At 36.2% G+C, this 21,895-nt stretch overlaps 2 protein-coding genes across 4 annotated transcripts in view; one reads left to right on the top strand and one right to left on the bottom strand.

Moving 5' to 3' along the window:
* GTF2F2 (general transcription factor IIF subunit 2) overlaps positions 1-21,895 on the top strand; it is a 159,532-nt gene that overhangs the window by 54,200 nt on the left and 83,437 nt on the right. For all 3 annotated transcript variants that reach the window (XM_020971471.2, XM_020971455.2, XM_020971464.2), the window contains one exon: positions 19,878-19,959. In XM_020971471.2, the coding sequence (XP_020827130.1) occupies positions 19,878-19,959 (82 nt within the window). The remainder of the gene's footprint in view (positions 1-19,877; positions 19,960-21,895) is intronic.
* Positions 6,026-7,674, bottom strand: KCTD4 (potassium channel tetramerization domain containing 4). Its single transcript, XM_020971490.2, has one exon. It carries the CDS (start codon positions 7,471-7,473, stop codon positions 6,697-6,699), a length of 777 nt encoding a protein of 258 aa, XP_020827149.1. The 5' UTR covers positions 7,474-7,674; the 3' UTR covers positions 6,026-6,696.

The following is a 21,895-nucleotide window of genomic DNA, read 5'->3' as shown; positions in this document are numbered from 1 at the left end:
GATAGCCCAGCTTTGTTGCGACATTCTGGATGTTCATATATTCAGGTGCTTCAACTCTTAAAAAAATCTGGGTATCCAAGGTTCCTTTGTGTGTTATTTCCTGGTTATATAATGTTATGATTACTAGAGATATAGTAAAAATGTCCAGTACTTCCATCCTCCAGGTCAGGGATGGAGAACCTGTGGCCTCAAGGCCACATGTGGCCCTCTAGGCCCTCCAGTATGGCCCTTAGACTGAATCCAAACTTCACAGAATAAATCCCCTTAATAAGAGCATTTGTTCTGTAAAACTTGAACTCAGAAGGCTGCATCCAACGATCTAGATGGCCACAGATTTCCTACCCCTTCTCCAGGTCTACTGCTCATAACCTTTAGATTCTTTGATTTATAATGTTTTCCTACCATGAATCTTTTAGCCATGTAACTAATTCTTTTTGCTTTTATAAATTTCTGTTTTTCATTAGCAAGAATGGCTAAATTCTAAACTATTTAAATAAGACATTGAAATCCTGGTATGGTTGTCCATTCCTAAAGTATGCTTAAGAACCTTACAACACAATTCACTGATTTTACTGTGCTAATGAGAAGTCAGAAGGAGCTATGTTCAAATTCTAATTTTACTACTTTTTTTACTTGTGACCTTGAGTAAATGTGTTAATTTCTCTGGGCTTCAGTTTGTTTTGTTTGGTTTTTATCTCATGTATATGAAACTAGAAAATAAGATAATAATACGCTCATGTTAGATATTTTGTAACTGAAATAAATGAAAAATGTGTGTGTGCACATGTGTGTGTTTAACTTGTCTTTCTCAAATCCACTTTTTGTCCGTCAGCATTTTGTCATAGTAGAAAAGTATTGGAGTATAGTAGAAAGAGCATTAGAGTCAGAAGACCTATGTCTTACCCAACTATTGCAATGACTTTGGGTCAAAGAAGTTAGCTTGAAATTCTGTCCTCTCATCTGTACAAATAAAGCTGACATTTGTACTCAAATGGTTGTTGTGAAGAAAGTGCTTTGTAAACATCAATTTGTTTTCTAAATGTGAGTAATTAATATTACTATAATGATGATGATAATTTGTTCTTCAGTCATTTTGACTCTTCATGACTCCCATTTGAAATTTTCTTGGCAAAGATACTGGAGTGGTTTGCCATTTCTTTCTCCAGCTCATTTTACAGATGAGCTGAGGCTAATAGAGTTAAGTGATTTGCCTAGGGTCACACAGCTAAATGTCTGAGGCCAGATTTGAACTCAGGAAAGTGAGTCTTCATGACCTTAGGCCCAGCACTCTATCCACTGTGCCACCTAGCTGCCCATTATGCTAATATTATTATTAATACTAGTAATAATAATAATAATAAGTTTCCAAGTAGAAAGCCTTAAGAGATGTATGTATTATTACATATGTTTTTGTTTTTATTAATTAGGTTGATGGGCTAGAGATCAAATATATAAGCAGTATATAAAGTAAGGAGCCAAGTAGGATGTGTCAGTCCAGCCTAGAGGGTTATGTAAATGAAAATCCTATATGAATACACATGAATATAAAGGTGTGTGTCATTTACAGCAAACCTGACTTATAAAAATATGAATATACCAAAAAAGTTGGGGGACCAGATTCCCTTACAGTATTAAAAATGTAATTTGATTTGCCAAAATTCTATTTGCCCACACCTTTTCAGGAATACATCAATGCTAGGAAGCAAGCTCAACTTGTGTTTATGTGTTCTTAACATTTGAATAGAGTATTATAGTAGTGTTTGAGTGGATATCTTCAGAGAAACAAAGACTGCTTTTCAATCGTTCTTTTACTGATAAAGAGTAGTTATGACTTGTTTTAAAAAGAACATTTACTACATTATATTGAATAGTATACGTCATATTCTTATACATGTGGAGTTTTTCCAGAATACATTTTTTATGTCAATCTAGCATCCTAATGCATCTCACAGATAGCTATCTCAGTTTTCATATTTTAGTTAATGTGCCACTCTTGACAGTGTATTACATATGTGTATAAAAGGTATATACGTACATATGTATCACATACATATACGCAAGTATACACAGGTACCCATAGCCTCAAATATTAGGAGACTTCTCAGTAATTAGCACAGCTAAATTGCATGCTTACTCAATCGATTTAGTATGATGCCCAGAAGTCAAAGGACAAAATATTTTTCAGAACCTGGTGTATATATTTTTTTCCAAATTTATGTGATGCCACATTTGAACATGCATTTGCTTGTGAGACACCACAGCTGTGCTTTAGGGTAACAAAACAGATAACTTTTCCGTGGGGTCCTTCTTGTTGAATGTTGAATTGAACTGAATATGTGTTTTTAGTAACTGTATTGTGTTCCTCTCCCTAAAAAAGACCCAACCTTGTACATAATACCATCATCCTTACCATTCCAATCATGTACAGTAGAATCCATCCTTGTGTTTTGAAAGCTGTAGTTAGCACTTTTTTCCGTTGCTCTTTGGAATGTTGCTGTAGAGTACACACAGTACAACTTTAGTTCCATTTCACAAAGGTCATCAGGAGGCCTGAGTTCTAGCCCTGGATTCTGTCATTGATTACTTTGTGACCATGCAATGTCACTCCATCTCTCTACAACTTGGTTCCCCTCTTTTGTAAAACGGAGATAACACTACTTACCTTGCTTCCTAATAAGATTATTATAAGGATCAACGACAAGAATGTGAGAATACTTTATAATATATGAAGTGCTCTTTAAACTGTGAGTTATCTTTGTTGTATAAAGATTGAAAATATCCCGCGTATTTATTCTAGCACAGTCTGGAAATATTTGTTAGTATATTTCAGTAAGAAATGTGACAGTTAAGGAAACATGTTAGAGTAAAAACCAGAGAGGACTTGCCCATACCACCCTCCCCACCGAACAACGCTGCCTTTCCCTTCTCTTTCTTTTTTTTTTTTAACAGTCTATACCCTGTGCCTATTCAGCCAGCATTCATGAGTATGCCGCTCATCCATGTGGATCAGATTGGTGACTTGGGACTGAATCTGGGTAGTAGAACACATTTAGTTAGTCCTTCAGGGTTATTGTCTGTATTCATCTCTTATTTCTTTAGATTTGGCACTAGTGTGGACAGTTCCATTCTCCACCCTCTCTTCTGTACGTGCCCTACTCTTAGATACAAAAGAATGTATTGAAAATATCTTATATTTTTTAAGAGTCTATATAAAGAAATGTAGCAAAAAAAGACCCCAAAGTAGTTATGAGGCACATAAAAACTAAAAGAGAAAGAGAAGGGGCAGTATATAAAAGAGAGAATCTGATTGAGACTAATGGATGCCCCATTCAGTGTGATTCCATCTATCTCTAAAATCAAGTAATATTTTCAATGGAAGAAGCATTTAGAAATAACCAGCAATAGAAATTTCACTTCATTATTCTCAGTGTCAGAGGCAACATGGTGTAGGATATGAAGAAGGAAATGGAAAGATCCAAGTTCAAATCCTACATCTACTGTATACGTGGCAACTCCATAAGATTGGGTTGCCAAATCTAGATGGGTGGATGAAATTTCTGCATCAGGGAGTTCCCTGTGTTGTAATCATAGGGATAGACCAAATTTAAAAGTTTTCATTATTTCTTCCATTTTAGTGTTTAGCTTAAACATTGTTAAAGGATTCTGTCATTTCATTGAGACTGTAATAAATTTAGTATTGAAATAACAGCGTAACAGTTGGTTTAAGGGCTTTGGAATATGGTACTTTTCTCCTTTCCTGGCCTGAGTTGTGACATTAGTCATATTTTATTTAGATTTTAAAGAGGTGATCAGTTACTGAAAATGGGCAACTTTATTAAGAGTTAACATTTTAATGGTGTCATTAATTTCCATCTAGTGATTCCTTCTTTTGAAGGTAGGAGATTGAGAAAGAGATTTCTGAGTGACCACTGGTAAAAATACCGTGGCTGTATGGCAGGGATTTCTAACCTGGTGTCTATGAATTTTTTTTAATGTTTTGATGACTATTTTAATATAGTTGGTTTACTTTATAATTTTATTTTATGTACTTAAAAACATTTTTAAAAGGAATCCATAGGCTTTACCAGATTTCAAAGCAGTCCATGACATTAAAAAGATTTTAAAAATTCTCTGCTTTATGGTATTCTGCCTCATAATTGGTGTTCTGTAAAGCCTCTTGAATTTTTTTAGTGGAAAGTAATAATAAAGTTGAAAAATGTAGTCTTTTTTTTTCAGGTATTACATAGCACAATATTTAAACACTTAACTATATGTGTTAAGCCAAACTTAAGGAATATTTAATAATTTTAAAAAGTAAACTTGATTAGCTTTTAAAATGTCTTTATTTAAGGACATGAAATGTGGAGTCGGCTGTCCTGGCTTCTAATCCCACCTCTACCATTTGTGGCCTCTCTGATTTGGGGCAAGTTGCGTGATCTTTCTGAGCTCAGTTTCCTCATCTGTAAATGAGATGGTTGGATTCGACAGTCTCAAATGTCATTTCCGTTCTAAATCTGTGAGACCGGCACAAACTTTTCAAAGGACAGTTGGCATCCCTAGCTGGCACCTCGACCGATGTCTTCCTCCTTTTAAAATGGTCCTGTTTCCCAAGATTGCGATTTCCTTTAGCAAGGAAAATGTAGCTTTTACCATGCCCATGGAAAATATCAAGTTTGTGGATGGCCTGTTTGTAGCAATACCAAGATTTGTGAACACATTTAAAAACAGAGATGTCAAAAATATTTTTCATCATTTGACCTGAAATTTTGCTTTTAAAGGTCCATTTTTTCTGTGACATTAAATAACTAAGATTTCTTGCATTACCAAAGGCCAAATTTCAAGGAAAAATAAACCCATAGAGCAGGCAAGTATATAAAAGTCAAATAATATTTACTTTTAACATACATTATTAAAATATGTTAAAGATTGCCTGATGTTTTATGAGAAATGGGAATGGCATATTCCCTTCCTTTTCCATGTGCTTTAAATAAATAATGTGATAGTATAAGCATGAGGATTTAAAAATGTGGATTATTAAAATTACTTTGCCCTAATTGTGGTGTTTCATTTTTTTTCTTTTGTAAAGAATGCTTTTTCAGGGGGTACATAAAGAAAGGTTTCTTTCAATACTCACATTTAACTTAAATCTGTACCCAGCATTGAGTGTGATGTTTATGACAATTAAATATGTACCTTTGAAAGTAAATTTACTATTTAATGAGTTTTGTGCATATGAAACTAAAATTTACAAATATAAATTTAAAAATATAATCTGAGACATTTTCTTGAGGGATATTGTGTACATATGTATTATTACTAAAACTTATGTTTAATCTTTTTAATTTTTTTAGATTAAAAGAGCAATTCTAGCAGATTAGTATTTTTCGTGGTGAAAGTATCAGAAAAGTGACTCAGCTCTCCTGTACAAGAAATAAACATACATTTGAAAAGCGTTTTTTAATTTTTTAGATGCAGGATTTCATTTAGACATAAACTTGAAAAAAATTTTAAATTATTTCTGTTACTCTTGATTTCTTGGAAATCATTTGTCTTATTCGTTAACAAAGATTTTAAAAAACCTACCATTTTAATAAAACCCAGTGAATCTTAAGAGCTCATAAATTTTTTTAGGGTCAAAACTATATCACATGTGTTTGTAACTGAATTACATTGCAAGAAGAAGAAATGATGATGATGATGATGATTTAGTGTTTTGATCTCCAAAAATGTCCAGGTTTTTTGTTTTCTTTGTGGTAATAGGGATCTGAAACAACTGCTGTTTAAGATTTTAATGATAAGAGCTCTATCAATACTTAAGCTCTCCATACCTGTAGGACTTCAATCTGTAAAAAACAAATTTGCTAATTTTGCAACTTACATGACTATCCAGTGTTGTTATGGCATGGTAGTTGGCTATTTCGTGTTACAGATTTTTACATGAAATCATTAAGTGTGACTAAATATCGGTATTTTGGCATTTTACTGCTATTACTTATAGTCATGCATACAAGAAAAGAAGCTAGCATTGTTTTTATATTTTTATTGTTACCAAACACAGTATTCTAGGAATTTTCAGCAAATTATCAATTCAGCTGTAATTCCAGTTTTGTTTCACAAGAAGCTGTGAAATGTTCTTTGTTGCCTGCCATTAAAATTTAAATCAGTATCTTTAATGCCCTCTTGCAGTCTCATTTTGTTGCACTAGAAATCTGTTTTAGTTGATCTGTAAGTCTGTTTTGTGCTGAGTGCTTATGTTTTCCAGTTCAGCTGCTTTGTAATTTTTCTGTAAGCAGTTTAAGTCTTGTATTCTGTTAAAATATTTTTATCATCATAAAAGTGCAATAATGTACATGCATGTTAATCGTGCAAGTGCCCAAGACATTTTTTTATATTGTGATTCCAGTTGAAAACCACCTGAAGGAAAAAATAAACAAATAACAAAAACATCAATATTTATTTACAGTATTTAGAAGATAGTTTGTTTCTGTTTCAGGTGCAGGATTCTGTCCAGCACAAATAACCCAGAGATGGATGTCATAGATAGAATTTACATACCATTAGCTCACAGTAATTCATTAGCAGCAGAGCTCTGGGGTACAGAGCTAGTTAGGCATGTTATTTGTGATGTCTGGATGCTGTATTTTAACAAGGTTTACTGGCTTCATGCTTGTAGCCTTTGTCTAGTGGCAGAAGTAATTACTTGATAAAATGAAGTGCATCACTGTGAACAATTGACCCTTTGGAGCAATCCAGACTGGTCAGCAGTCTAAAGCCACATTTTAAAGCCATCATGATAGCTTCAAACTTCAGAGTTTCCAGGGTGCAGACAAAGGTATTGTCTTCCTTTAGCACAAGCCGTGTACCATTTTCAGACTTTATGAAGTATTTAAATTGAATAATGTTTGAAGATATAGAAAACTCCTCTGGAAATCCATCCAGCCGGCTCTTAGACACCAATACAATGCGAGATTTTATTTTTGTTATGAAATCAGGAGCATTACAAAAGATTCTCAAACCTTGGGAGCGATCGTGGTTATCAGTGATTTCTAAGAAAGTAGTCTCTCTGGCTGTTAGCTGTTCTTTCTCCCACCTGGATTTCACTTCTTCAGCCAGCCCTTTAAGCTGAAAGAATTCTGCCTCCTGGGCCAGGAGTTGATTTTCTCGAAATCCTTCTGGTAGTAGAAGTTCTCCATTCCGTAAGAAGTTCAGAACATGTCTAAAAAGGAGTCCATCCCTGTCTATGAAGTAATGACCATCAGCATCGAGGGGGCAAAGGATTTTTCCATTGACTATACCTTCAAGGAAAGTATCTGGATACTTGGCCAGTGTTTGTTTTTGAGTAATATACAAATAGCCACCAACATTGAGAGTCATCAGCGTTTTGCAGCTCTTTCCTTGATCAGGACCTTCAGGGCTGTTGTGTTTCCCCTCATAGTCTTTTTCTTTTTCTCTCCTGTTTATTTTACGTTCCATTTTCAAAATCGCTGCAGCTTCTTGTTCTTGGCTTAGAGAGAGCTTTTTAAAAAGCACCACCACCACACAAACACGCCTTTATTCAGCTCCAGCTCGGTGATGGAATGGAAATGCTGGCAACCTCACATGAGCTGTCAGCTCCGTTTTGCAGTAGGTGGCGTATCAGCTATGTATGCAGGAGGTTTCAGGAGTAAGACTGAAAAAGACAATTTGCATTTAACTGTATAGGGCAGAGATTGGTTACAAAAGCATTTTCTTTGCAGGGATGAAAGTTAGATCATTCTGAATATTTTATGTGCTTACTACCAAACAGGTCACGTTTTCTTTTTAATGATACAAGTAAACATGAGATTTGCTTTTTGTATCTAAATACCTTTTAAGTTACCAAACCAGTAGTGTTTCATCTTCATAACTCATTGAATCATTCAGAATGTTTAATATACTATCACTTTTGGAAAATAGGTATTAAATTAATGTTATTTTTGGTTTTAGTTTTTAGATTTTAGGGATGTATAAATAAGAAAATGGAAATAAAAATATGTGGATAGCTTTGTAATCTATAAGCTTTATACATGACATACTGCATAGTGTCAGTCTTTTTTTTTTCTTAAAGAAAATTAGGAGCGCTACGCCTGTTGTTTATTGTGTAGTGCTCAGTTTGTTTTGATGTGACATTCTGATTCCAGTATCTTCGACAAGAGAGATGATTTCTTAGTATCTTTGGATGTAAAGGACTTTAAAAAATTTTTAAGATAAAAATCAGAAAGGGAAGAGAGATTCAATAATCATTTATCCTTGATTCTGTTTAACCTGCCTATGGATTCTGTATAATAGTAAGGATAAACATTTACTGGACAAAGACACAGAGTGCTGTAGCTTGAATATAACATCATGCTGTATATACCCAGAGTGATGATAGTGTGGAGGAGGGGGAAGGGAAGAAAGCAAGGTGACAGCAAGGAGTGGCAAGTTGAAATAGCTTGGCATGAGACAATGATAGGGTACATGATAAACTAGTTTTTTCTCCATAAAGTAAATATTAGCAGAGCAGGAAAAATTGAAAGCACCTCTAACCCCTGTTTTTTCCCCTTTCAGAGAATGAATACCTGTTTGAGTCCCTTGGGGGGAAAAGATGAACTTTTTTTTTTCTTTCTGGGGTCACAGTAAATATAATTTGCTTTCCAGGGTAGTGTAGTAAGCTGAGCTTTTTACCTAAGGAGGAGTATTTTCTTGGGTTTTTATGCCCAAGATTTCAAGTTTGGTTATTTGCAATCATTTATTTGACATATTTGCATAATTTGAAAAAATGAACTAGGTAGCTCTTAATGCAATAACCTTTATTTTATAATTTGTTTCTCTAGCAACATGAAATATCTTCTGTATATCATTCAACCAATCTGATGTAAATGTTTGAATACTTTTCCTGTGAAAGATTCGTCTAATACCATTTTATCATTAGTAATTAATACTGATAAAATAGGAAAAAAATTATTTTGTAATAATTGTAAAGTGTCTGTAAATGTATTGTTTTCTTGTTATGAAGGAGGATTAAAAGAGTATTTTGCTTAGAAAGATCTTAAAGAATTTGTTATATCAATATTTTGAGATCAGTTTCACAGAAATTATGAGGAAAGGATTAGTAAGAGAAATTATTTCAGGGATAAAATTTCAGCACAATTTAAATAAACCCTTAATTACTATGTTGTGGAAAACTTATTTCACAAAAATAAAATGACAGATGACAAGTACATATTCGAAGTTCACTTCAAGTCCTGTGTATGTTCAGATGGCTTTCCTAGTCTTTTACCCTCCATGTTAGTCATTGTCACTGTAACTCATTCACTTTCTTAACTTAAATTTTTGTTGCTCTCTTTTCTTTTAGCATCATCTTTATTTCCCAGTAATCCCTGCCCCCTCAAGCTGTCCAATTTTTAAAAAGAGGGAAAAGCAGTTCCCCAAACTAAGCAACATAAACTCATCTACTTTTTGTAAAGATTGATTTATTTGCCTTGTGTTTCAAAAGTTATATTGTCTGTTTAAAAGAACAAAATAAAAGTAGCTCTTAGGAAAAAGCCTAGGCACTGTTGAACATTCACCTAAAGTAGTGCTCCCTCTGCAGTGGCCATCAGCCCTTGTCCCATAACAGTCTTAGAGGGTATGGTGGTTGACACGAAGTAGGCTTTGCTTGTATGTATGTATGTATGCATGCATGTATGCATATATGTGTTATATGTGTGTAGACACACGTATATCTCAACACTTCCTGTTGAATTCCCCTTTTGCTTCTTTGTGTTTCATTTTCTCCTCGCCTTTTCTGATGTGGAAACTTTCTTTGCAGTAGAGAGGTTGAGGGCATAGATGAGAACAGACCGTAACTCCAGGCCTGGGTTGCTCAGCCACTTCAGAATAAGAGTAGTTGGTGCTGTGGGTGCTGTGACGTCCTCCTCACTGTGTTCTGACATCCCTGTCTTCAGACTAGTTTGCATAACAAAGTAGACCAACTCCTTGTACTGCCTACTTTTCCCATTATTTTTGTGTAAGCCCTGCTCTTTGATATTCCTGTGGTATGCTGTATTCTTTTCTAAACAGAAACAAAAAGATACCCTGACAGAGGTATCTTATGAGCAACATGATATGATGGCCTGAAGATGTTAGAACCACGACTTTGGTATTTGGAGGGCACTAAAGTCAGTTTCTCTTTGCTTCTTCATTTGTAAAAATGGCCTACATCCCGAAGTTAGTCGGAAGAAGGATTCATAAATGCTGTTTATGAAAGCAGTTTTCTAAACTTATAGAGCTACTTAATTTTTTCCCTTCTCTTTATTTGTTTCAATGTCACGGGCTAAATTCTAATAAGTAATTTTGCCTTCTCAAAAACTTCTTTTTGATTTGTTGCAGAAGGTATTCCTCTTCAGCCCCTGACTGAAGCAATTAGCTTGCAGTGGTGGGGTACATTGCAGTCATAATCTGGCATTCTATTCTAGAAGTCTTATTATTTGTTTTATTTTTTTGAAGTAGAATAATAATTTTTTCTTTTGTGGATGTGTTTTTTAAAATATTTGAAAAGTACTTGTGAATGCTTGGTAGCCATTTAGTAAATTCTTTTTGAAGGCTTGGTGTATCAGCCAGAAAAATAGGCACAAATGCGTAATAGCTATCCATACCATCCAAAAGCTAAGTGATACTAATTGCACTCAACAGATCTATTTTAGCTTTGTGGCGACATCAAATATCATACAATAAAAAGATCCTTTCTGTAGCATATAGAGAGATTTTTGTTGTTGTTTTCAGTCATGTCCGTCCCTTTGTGACTCCATTTGGGGTTTTCTTGGCAAGGAGTACTTTGCCATTTCCTTCTCTAGATTATTTTATAGGTAAGGAAACTGAAGCAAATGGAGTTAAATGACTTGCCCAAGGTGTTACACATCTACTAAGTATCTGAGGCCAGATTTGAACTCAAGAAAATGAGTCTTCCGGACTCCAGGCCCTGCACTTTATCCACTGTACTACCTAGCTACCCAAACATATAGCAGAGATGGTAACAAATTCACTTGGAAAGACATTTATTAGGGTTTGCTGTTTGCAGTAAGGGAAATATTCAGATTAAGGGACAGCAAGGTGTTACAGTGTATAGAGTGCCAGGCCTGGAGTCAGGAAGACATCTTCCTGAGTTCGTACCCAACCTCAGACACTTACTGGTTCTGTTTCCTCAACTGTAAAATGAGCTGGAGAAGGAAATAGCAAACCATTCTAGTATGTTTGCCAAGAAAACCCCAAATGGGGTCACAAAGAGTTGGTCGTGACTGAAACAACTCAACGACAACAAATAAGAAGATTAAGGACTTATGTAAAGAAAATGTTTTACGGAATGACTAGTGGTCATTATAGAAATAGTAGAACTTAAAGAATAAGTACTGTTGAGCCCGTATTTATCTCCACCTATATCACTGAATTTGATTGCAATATAAAACAATTTCAGTATGTTTAGCGTGTTTTTAAAACACCCTTTTTTTCTCTTCAGATCTCCCATACCACTCTTTCCCCCTCTCTTTCAGCTGATGACCTTAACTCCTACTTTACATTTTCCATGATCTCCCTCTTCTCTCCTCTGCTTTTCAGAACCTTCAGATATAATCCTCTATCATCACTGCCTGTACTCCAGTCCCTGAGGAAGAGGTGATCATTGAATCACAATCAGTCCCTCTGCATGTACCTTTGGGCCCATCCCTTCCCATCTTTTCTAGCACCTAACCTTATACTCAACTTCCCACTCTCTCTCTCTGATTTTCATTCTCATGAATGCTCTGTTTCCATTCTGCCTACAAACAAAAAAGTTTTCACCATCCTGGCAAAATTCCTACTTAGACCCTACCATTTCCTCAAGCCTCAAGCTATCACCTTATATCTCTCTCTTCCTTTTCACAGCCAAAATCCTAGGGGGAAAAACTCTACCATTTCTTGCCTCTCTTCCTCTCCTCACTTCTTAGTTCCTTTGCATTTTGGCTTCTTATTTGAACATTCAATTGAGATAGCTCTCTCCAAAGTTACCAGTGACTTCTTAATTGCCAAATCTGGTGGCCTTTTCTAAATTCTCATCCTTTACTTCTTCAGCATTTAAGACTCTTTCAGAGGAGCCTGTGGCCTTCTAGGTCCTTGAGTGCAGCCTTTTGACTGAGTCCAAGTTTTACACAACAAATTCTTTTATTAAGGGGATTTGTTCTGTGAAGTTTGGATTCAGCCAGAAGGCTGCATTTGAAGACCTAGAGGGCCATATATGGCCTCAAGGCCTCAGGTTCCCCTACCCTGCTTGACTATCCTCCTCTTCCGTACTGGATGCTTGCTGTCTTTTCTCTGGGTTTTCGTGACACTTGTCTCTTGCTTCTCTACTCCTCAGTTTCTTGTGCTCTTTCAGCATTTGTGTCATATCTCCAAAGGTGGATATACCCCAGGGCTTTGTCCTAGGCCCTCTCCTCTTTACTCTCCACACTCTCTCCACCTGGCAGTCTTATCAGTTCCGATGAGTTAAATTATCCTTTCTTTTAATGTCTCCAAGATCAATATATGCAGCCCTGGTCTCTTTTCTGAGCTCATTGTACATTTCTATCCGCCTGCTGGATATTTCAAATTGGATATCCCTTAGGTATCTCTTTCTTACCATCCAAAGCAGAACTCAGTACCTTTTTCCCAAAATTCGCTGCTCTTCCCCCCATTCCTATAGGGTAACACCATCGTCCTTCCAGTAACTTCACTCTTAGCCTTACCTCCTCACTCTCTATCACCATATGTGGCCACTCAGTTGCCTAATCTTGTCATTTCCACTCCTCCATGTCTTTCACATCCATTCCCTTCTCTGTCTCTTCGTGTGGCCACCACCCTACCTCAGGCCCTCCTCACCCACACTATTGCAGTAGCCTCCCCTTCATCTTGCCTTTTATCTTTCCCTGCAGTGTGTTCTCCATGTAGTTGCCTAATGGATAAACCTGACTGTGCCACTCTTCTAGATGGTAAACTCTAGTGCTTCCCTGTTGCTTCTACAATAAATAAAAACTCCTTGGTTTGTTATTTAAAGTCCACCTACCTTTTCAGCTTTATTATATTTTACTCCCTTTCCTGCATTCTGCATTTCCAACAAACTAGCTTTTTGGCTGCTCCATCTCCTGCCTCTGTGCCTTTTCCCAGGCTGTTCCCCCATTCCTGGAAGGCACCCCTTCACCTCTGCTTTTGAGAATTCCTTGCTTCCTTTAGTATTTAGCTCAGTTATGCCCTGCTACTTAATACTTTCCTTATCTCCCAGCTTTTGCTCATAGATGTTTTCAAGTCATTGTCCTCTTCTGAGTTTGTGCCTTGAGCTTCCCTGTCACCATAGAACCATTTAATGGTCAGATTCTATTTTTGTTGTTTGCTCATTTTCCAGCCCATTTCTTGACTTTGGACTTTATGTTAGAGTTGGGCTCTACTCACCTCTGAGGGCTGGAGGGAGCTTCTGTCTTTTATATCCTTCTGCTTTCACAGCTTGGCCCAGGGGCCTGTAGGTTTTTGGTGCTTCCGGAGTGGTGTGGTCTGGGAAGAGGAATGATCTCTACCCTCCTGGTCTGTGCTTTGGTCCTTACCCAGGTAGGGCTCCTGTACTCCTCTTCATCCTGGAACTGTGATCCAGAACTGGGTAATGGGAGAAGGAGCTGTGAAATGCATCCAATCCCAAGCCCAGAGACAGCACAGAGGTCCCCTGGGGTCTCTTGTTGACCACATGTTCTGTCCCCTTATGGGCCCAGGCACTGCTCCGCCACCATAGTGCACAGCTGGTGCAGCTTCCTCTGCACAGGGCTCTTGGCCAACCCCAACCCCAGCCTACACAAACCTCCCTTTGTCTTCCAAAGTTGCCCTGGGCTAGAAAAATGACTTACTGTGACTTTTTGTTAGTTTTCCTGTTCAGAATTTGGCTTGGTGTTTTCTCTGTTCATTTTGTAGAAGAGGTTTTGGGAGAGGTTTAGCAGTTGTGACTTTAACCCCATCATCTTGCCTCCACCCCTTTGCATTTATTTTATAGATACATTTGCGTACCTGTTGACTCCCATAATAGCACATCAATGCCTCGATAGCACGAATTGGTTTTTTGGTCTTTGTATCCTTAGTATCTCACACAGTACCGGCTGTATAGTTGGTGTGCTAGATATAGTTGGTATCCTGGAAACTACTCCCTCCCTCCCCCGTTAGTGAGATAGAAGCATCTGACTTGGCTTTAGAAGAGATTAATTCATTTTCCACCTCAGAAAGCATCTGAGTTACCTTTGGCAGATTAAGTTGTTTGAACCTCAGTTTCCTCATCTTTAAATGGATATGAGAATATTTGTGTCTCTTACCACAGAGAGTGGTTGTGAGGAAACTGTTTTGTAAAACTGTTAGATGTTTTATAAATGTAAGTTGTTACAATTGTTTTTTAACTGTGTGGTGAAAAAATAATTCTTTGACTGTACCTAAAATATAACTTACCAGCTTGTATTGATTTATGTTCACTATGCTGACCAGAGTCTAACTTAATGTGCAAAAAATGTTTTCCTTAATTAGAAACAGGAAGGGCCCATTTGACCTGTTATATCTGGAAAATCTGTTGTTGAGTATAAACTTGTAAAAACTTACAGAATTCATTTTCTCAGATATCCAAGGCTACTTTTTGTCTGTTCCTTGGGTTCTCATACATGTCACCTTTCTTTATTTTAAAAAATTTACTTTTATTAATTAATTTTTAGCATTCTGAGTTCCAAATTATCTCCTTCCTTCTGGCCCATCCCCTGCCCATTGAGAAAGCAAGTGATATGATATCAATTATACATGATACATGTCACTTTTCAAGATTTGGGGCTTTGTCTTTCAGATGTGATTAAATGTTTCCCTCACCCTCAATTTGCCCCCTTTCAAGAAGTCTTCTTACAAGTTCTCTTTCTCATTCAGGTATTTAAGTTGTCTAATACTGGTGAAACTTCTGCTTAATTCCAGTTCATAGGATTGTGGACACTGAGATGAACACCAAACATGTTCTAAAGCCCTTCTCCACTCCTTCCTATTAGAGTGCACTTGATTCTGTCCCAGATTCGGCTTCTTTATGTATATAACCAAAATAAAAAAGCCATTGTATTCACTGACACTTTGGGATCCATTGATATGAAGAGAGTCAATCATCCGGCTGCCCAGCTTTGAGAAATAAACTTTGAATAACCTGCATGCCAACCATGACAAAGTAGAAGTGTTGTAGGTATTAGGTGTTTTATCATATTGTTATAGTTCACAAAGAATATGCCAGCTAACTATATATGCCAATTTTCTGAGTTGATATAGACATTCCAGTTATTACAGAAACTATATACAGAACTTCATTCTTTCTAAGGAACACTAGTAATCTGGAGAGGAAGTTATCATATTCATGAATGATTCTAGTTAGATGAATAATATTCATAATAGTAATAAAAGAAACTCCTATTTAAATAATCTTTTAAGGTTTGCAAAGTCACCTCACAACAGCTCTAGTCAATAGTTAGTATAAATAGTGGTTTCCTTATTTTACAGATGAGGAAACTGAAGAAGCCCTTGAGAGGTTAAATGACTTTCCTATGATCATTCAACTACTAAGTTCTGAAGCAGGATTTGAATGCAGGTCTCCCTGATTCCAAGCAAATGATTCCATTCACTGTGTCACATTGCCTTCCTTTTAAATAGGAATAAGAATAGGAATAAATACACATTTAAATGTGTAGGATTGAACTAAGTCTTCTAAAATTTTACTCTGGGGAACATTTTAAGAAATTCAACAGAAAATGTGACAGAAGGAGTTCAGTATGTGGGAAAAGCACTCAAAACTATTAGCCTAGAAAAGTTCCTAGCATAGGAAAGATTTTATTCTACATTTTTGTCCACTCTGGATATGTGTGTGTGCAAGAGAAAGGGGATTAGCGGAGGGAGAGAGGGAGGGAGACAATGGAAGGGAGAAAGAGGGGAAGAATGAGTGAGATGGAAGGAGGAGGAGAGAAAATGAAAGAGAGAGACAGAGAATCATATTTTAAATTTAAAGAATCCCTGCAATCTGGGTTGTCAGTTTGTCTGCCAACAGAGTACTAGCACTGACAGGTCTTATCAAAATAGAGTTTCCTTCCTAGTTCAAGCCCATCGAAGAACTTATGATGTCATTGGTCTGAATCAGAAAAAAAAATTTATGTATTTAAAAGTAAACCATTTGATTTGAAAGTGCAAGTATTAATTTAATTATTAAGGGCAGTTAACCTATTTTAATTATAGCAGTTTTTAAAAATGGGAAAGGAAAAAAATGACTTGTTAAAAGTATCCAGAATTTCTCCTGTTTTAACAGCCTTTCAATATAGTCTGTAAAATTCATTTTTTAGAATCAGAGAGTATATCCAGTTTCATCCTTTGGGATACCGCCTTTTTCAATCATCCAAGATTGATGGCTTCTTTTCTTACAGAATCTTAAGGATAGACTACATTAGCTCCCTGGGTAGCTCATTCCAGCGTTTTCTCTCCAGTTTTTAATTTAAGCTTATTTTAACTTGATAAGAGAACTACCAGTTAGCATCATCTTAATAAAAACTATCATGTACTTGGGCAGTAATAAATTTACATTCTTCCTAACACCCTTGGCACATTTGATTGTATCTTACATTTTAATACTTACCTATGCACTGTATAGAATTGTTTTAATTAATGTGTTGGTCTTTTTTTTTTCAACTATGTTGTGGTACATGATCCCTCCTGTAATTCTTTAGTGTCCTGTCCTTTTTGTGGGAATTGGGCACAGTAGAGACACTCAGCAAATTTTAAAAACTGAATTGTATCCTCTAGGCTAAACAATCCCCAATTCCATTAACCTTTTTCCAGATGGCCTATTTTATACCTTTTAAGTCTATTTTGCCGTTCACTGAAATTGCACTGTGGGTAGTAGTTGAGGAAGATGGTCAGTTTTCTAAGACCTCCTGAATCTGAGCATGGCTTCCTTATTTGATTGTTGTGAATTCTCAGGATTTAGACACAAACACACGTTTGGCTTGTGCATATTAGAAAATATGTTCCAGTGCCAAATATACCATAGTTTGGGCTCTGTTTTTGCCAGTGCTCCCTTTCATTAGAACAAATAATTGAGTTGACTGTCTATCATAGGAGATAAATGTAGCTCAAATCAAACACTGAGCTAGAGTGAATAAAGTCTTGATGTGCTATATCATTCCATAAACTGTTGAAGATTAAGGAAAGATCAAGTAGAAGACAGACAAGTTTATTCACAAATATTAGTTGAGATAATCTGTTTCTTAAAAATACATTACTAGTTTGAGTGATCTGTTTAAGATCAGATGCCAAGTGGATTATAATGAAAAACCTTGCTTTCAGAACAATAAGCAGATTGCCAGAAAGATGGTTAAGATAGAGGAGAAATCTTCAAATACTTAAAATCTATAAATGTTTTAGTTACCTTATGTCACTTGCTGGGAGGGGAAGTTTTATTCCCTTTCTTCTTTTCCAGGCAAGGTAGGTTAAGGTGTGACTTGGAACAGGCAGTTAGGAAGGTAGTGGCTTCCCATCTCAGGAGAGTCAGTAATCCAAATTACTGTTCTGTAGAACTGAGTTGAAGTTCTAATGCCAGTTCTCTAAATGTCCTGTATCCAAAAGGATTATATAAAGAAGCATGCTTTACATCTTCCTGATGCCTTATAGCTTCCAAACATACTTGATCTCATTCCTTACATGCCAAGGAAGATGAATACCTTTCTAGGTGTTACTTGAGCTGTGCTCCATTTGAATCACTTTGCATTGTACAAGATTCACTAAACTCTATAACCCGTGCTCCAGTGCTTACTACTCAGTGTCACTGAATCAAAAAATATTAACAGCTGGAAAGGACCTTAACAGTTCTCCCTCCCACTCCCTACCTGGCACAGAATCCTTCCTGTGGATTAGGGCTCCAAAGAAGTTTTGGCACCCAGCTCCCCAGTACTGCTAGAAAATAGACTTGCTCCGACCCTTCAAATAAGTAAAAAGACACTACAAAAAGAGGAAAAGAAAGAATGGCTCACAGGAAAACCCTCCAGGGAAAATAAGTGGCTGAAGGAATGAGGAAACAAAAAGAGAAGACTGAAATCGTACACAGGATCCCAGGAGAAATAATTGTCCAGTTGTAAGAGCCTCTGGAATAGTGGAGAAAATCAACAAAAGATGAAAAGGAGAATTTGGCACCTACAAACAGAAATGTGTCTTGAAGAAAAACTACAAGAAAACACATGAGAATCAATGGCTTAGAAAAGCAAGTAGAAAATTTCAGTAAATCAGTGGAGAGTCTGAGAAGTAGAATTAGCCCTATAGGAAGAATAACAACAACATTAGATGTAGCCAAACAACCAACAGAGCGAAATAACCAAACAGAACTATCATAGGATATTGTCAGTCCTGGCCCCTTTCAGTTTTCATCTTAAAAATGGTGTGTTCACATCTGAACATAGAACTTGAGAGACCAAGGCAGAAGGTAGACCTTTTTGGCTGCTTAGCTCTAGTCCCTGTTCTTTTTCACAAGAACTGTTGTCCAGTCCTTTAGCTCGGCCCTTGGCCATTCTGTTGCTCCACATAGCTTCTTAAAAGAATTTTGTTGTGGGTTTCCTGGTAGGGTAGTTTTTAGCTGCCTTGGTCCAGATTGAAATCCACTTAATCTGCTATGATAAAAGGAAGGGGATCCATTCCTATCTTTCTATCTATTCAGGAAAGTATTTAACTCCTGAGAAGGTGGTGAATGTCTTTTGCACAGTACCTCTCAGATGGGAGGAAGGAGAACAAGAGTCAAAATCGGGTTTTGTGATCTTTCCAAATCTTTCCTTTAAAGTTACTATACAAAGACAATATAGTAATAGACTTGTGCCCGTAAAGAGCCTGAGGGAGAAAATGCGAACAAAAAAATCAAATAATAACAGCAAAACTTTAATTTTAGAGGAAGACCAGTGTGGTTAAGTGAAAAGGAATATATAAAATCACAATATCTTGTGGCTGGAAGATTCAGATGCTAGGTAAAGGTTTATCTGTTTGAACCCTCTAAATTATATAGATAGATGATCATGGCTGTGAGGCCAAGAGAACTAACTTTTCCAAAGTAACATGACTAGTTAATGACAGAAACCTGCCATATACGTGATTCTTGGGATCTTTCTTTTACAGTATTCTTTTATAAGAAAATTGCTTATTTATTTTTGTAAGGAAGTTGTAAAAGTCCTTGGATTTTTTCTTTTATACTGCCAGAGCGATGTTGGGCATGGTTTTTGGATCTGAGAAATCATGTTGTCCACCCCTCTTATTCTAAAGCCAAGGACTCTGATACTGAGAAAGAAGGTTACATACAAAGTCTCTGTAAGAAAAGCCCAGACAAGATTTGAACCCAGGGCTTATGATTCTAAACCTAAAAGTGTTTTTTCTGTTTTGCTAAATTTCATCTGCCTACATTATACAGAAAAGGTAAGGAACAGAGAAATTGATTTAGACTTCTAGAATATTAGAATTAGAAAAGTCATTAGAGATCATTTAATCCAGTCACCTAATTTCATAGATGAGGAAACTGAGTCATAGAAAAAATTACATTATCTGCCCAAAGTCTTTGTGGCAGAGGTAATACTGTAGCCTCCATACAATTTAAGCTCCTTGAGATCAGTGACTACTTCGTTTTGTCTTTCCCCAGTGCCTAGAATTGGGGCCAGCATGTACTAAGTGCTTAATAAATACTTGCAGATTAATTGGTTTCCACTACTCCATTTCCAGTTTTAGCTGTATTGTATAATCTTGCATAGTATTTCAAAAGATAGCACTGGAAATAGTAAATATTATGTCTTCAAATATATTGATTTAACATATTTTTCTTTCCATTCAAGATAAACTTTCATTGGAAGGAATAGTGGTACAGCGTGCTGAATGCAGACCTGCTGCCAGTGAAAACTATATGAGATTGAAGAGGTTAGTAGTTTTACCTTTGAAATGAATCTATGATGTTTACTTTTTGAGATGTTGGCACATTTTTCTGTATATGGCAGGTATGTGTATATGTACATCCGTGTGTGTGTTTATGTATGTTAGAATTCCAGGTACTACTTAACCATGAAAACTTTGCTGACAATTATTTGAATTTGTTTTTCCTGAAGCCTTTATTTGTTTTTTAAAAAGCAAATGAGAGTTTCTTTGGCATTGCAGAACTGCTGTCCTGCCCGAACATCCGAGGATTATACTTGTTTGGACACGTTTTTTTCCAAGTGACCCATATGTATCTTGGTTCCCTAGAAGTATTTAGTAAGACTTGTGCCATATTGTAGATCATCGTTTTTAAGTCTATTACTGCTTATGTAAAAACCTGTATATTTTAATTTTGTATAATTTAGAGTCATAGTTTTTAGAGTGCATGCCAGGTAGTAGAAAGAAGGTTTGAGTTCTGCTCCCAGGTCTCTGCCACTGACTTGAGTTACGTGTCTTTAGGCAAGTCATGTTGTTGTGGGTTTTTTAACCCTAGCTACTTTAGCCATAAAATGTGGGAGTTAAACCAGATGATCTTTTGGGTCTCTTTTAGCTCTGAAATTCCATAATTACAAGGGGAGAGTACGATAATTTTTTTTTTAGTTTCTCTCGTTTTCTTTACTGGGAAATTATCTTAAATATTCTTTTATAAGAAAGAGAAAAAACTGGATTTTACAATAGACAGTAATTTCCCCCCTTAACTCCAAATATAAATAAAAATGCTAGTTAAAACCACAATAAACATATATAAATAAAAAACATCTACAGAGCATGTACTTTACTGAAATGAGATTTATCCCAACTCAATTTAAAGTTCCTAATCTCTTGCAATTTGCTTTTATATTTTATTACTTACCTATGTATATGTTGTTTCCCTGGATAAAAATCAGTTTCTTGAGGTCAGAGACTGTTTGCCTTTTTGTTTGTTTGTTTGTTTTTTGGTCCCTACTCCCTACATAGTGTCTGGCACATATAAGGCACTTAGTAAATGCTTTTGGATTTGATTGATTCAAGACTTACCTTTTGCAAGCAATATTGAAATTGGAACTATACTGTTTGCATAGGCCAAGTACTAGCATCTTCATTTTATTTGGGGGTTCTCTAAAGATTCACGTCTGGCACGTGGTAGGTATTTAATAAAGGCTAGTTGGCTGACCAGTAACAGGAAATTCATTGTCTTCTATTCATCCGTAGGGCCTTTTGCCATCTCTGGGATGCCTTCTTTCTCATTCAAAAAAAATTCAACATCTTTTAGTCTTTAGAGAACAAAACCAAACCAAACGTTATTGAGCCTTTCTTAAGTGATATGAAGCTGTGGCTGATAGCCAGGTTTCTGTAACTCACAATAATAAAGGAAATAATTTACATTAAACATAAAAAGTCCTTGTGAAGATCCTCACATCCAGGAAATTGGCAAAGTGACAAAAAACAGGACTAGGCAATGTTGGTGAAGTCATGGAAGCACAGACACACTAATGAATTGTTAGTGGATCTAGAAATTAGTAGAACCATTCTGGAAGCCAGTGTGAAGTTACGCAAATAAAATGTGGAAAATGTCTGTAACCTTTGGCTCATCTGTAGGGATTTTACCCCATGGAAGTTGCTGAAAAAGAAGAGAGACTCCAGCTACACCAGAATAGTTGTGGTAGCACTTTTACAATTTTGAGGTATGGCTTTGTGCCAAAGAGCAGAGAGAGAGACAAGGGTAAATCTGGTGATGTAAAAACAAAACATAGCAATAAAATTTTCTTTTGAAAAAGTTGTGTGGATATTGCTAGGGAAAGTTTAGGGCTTTTTTTTAAATTTGCTTTGTTTTATTAGAAAAAATACTTAGGTAAGGGCCACAATCATCTGTCAATTATGAATGACTTACAAGGACATGAAG

Source organism: Phascolarctos cinereus, unplaced genomic scaffold, assembly GCF_003287225.1.
Source record: "Phascolarctos cinereus isolate Bilbo 61053 unplaced genomic scaffold, phaCin_HiC Scaffold_7;HRSCAF=346, whole genome shotgun sequence".
Classification (NCBI taxonomy): Eukaryota; Metazoa; Chordata; class Mammalia; order Diprotodontia; family Phascolarctidae; genus Phascolarctos; species Phascolarctos cinereus.
This window is presented reverse-complemented; position numbering and strand designations above follow the sequence as displayed.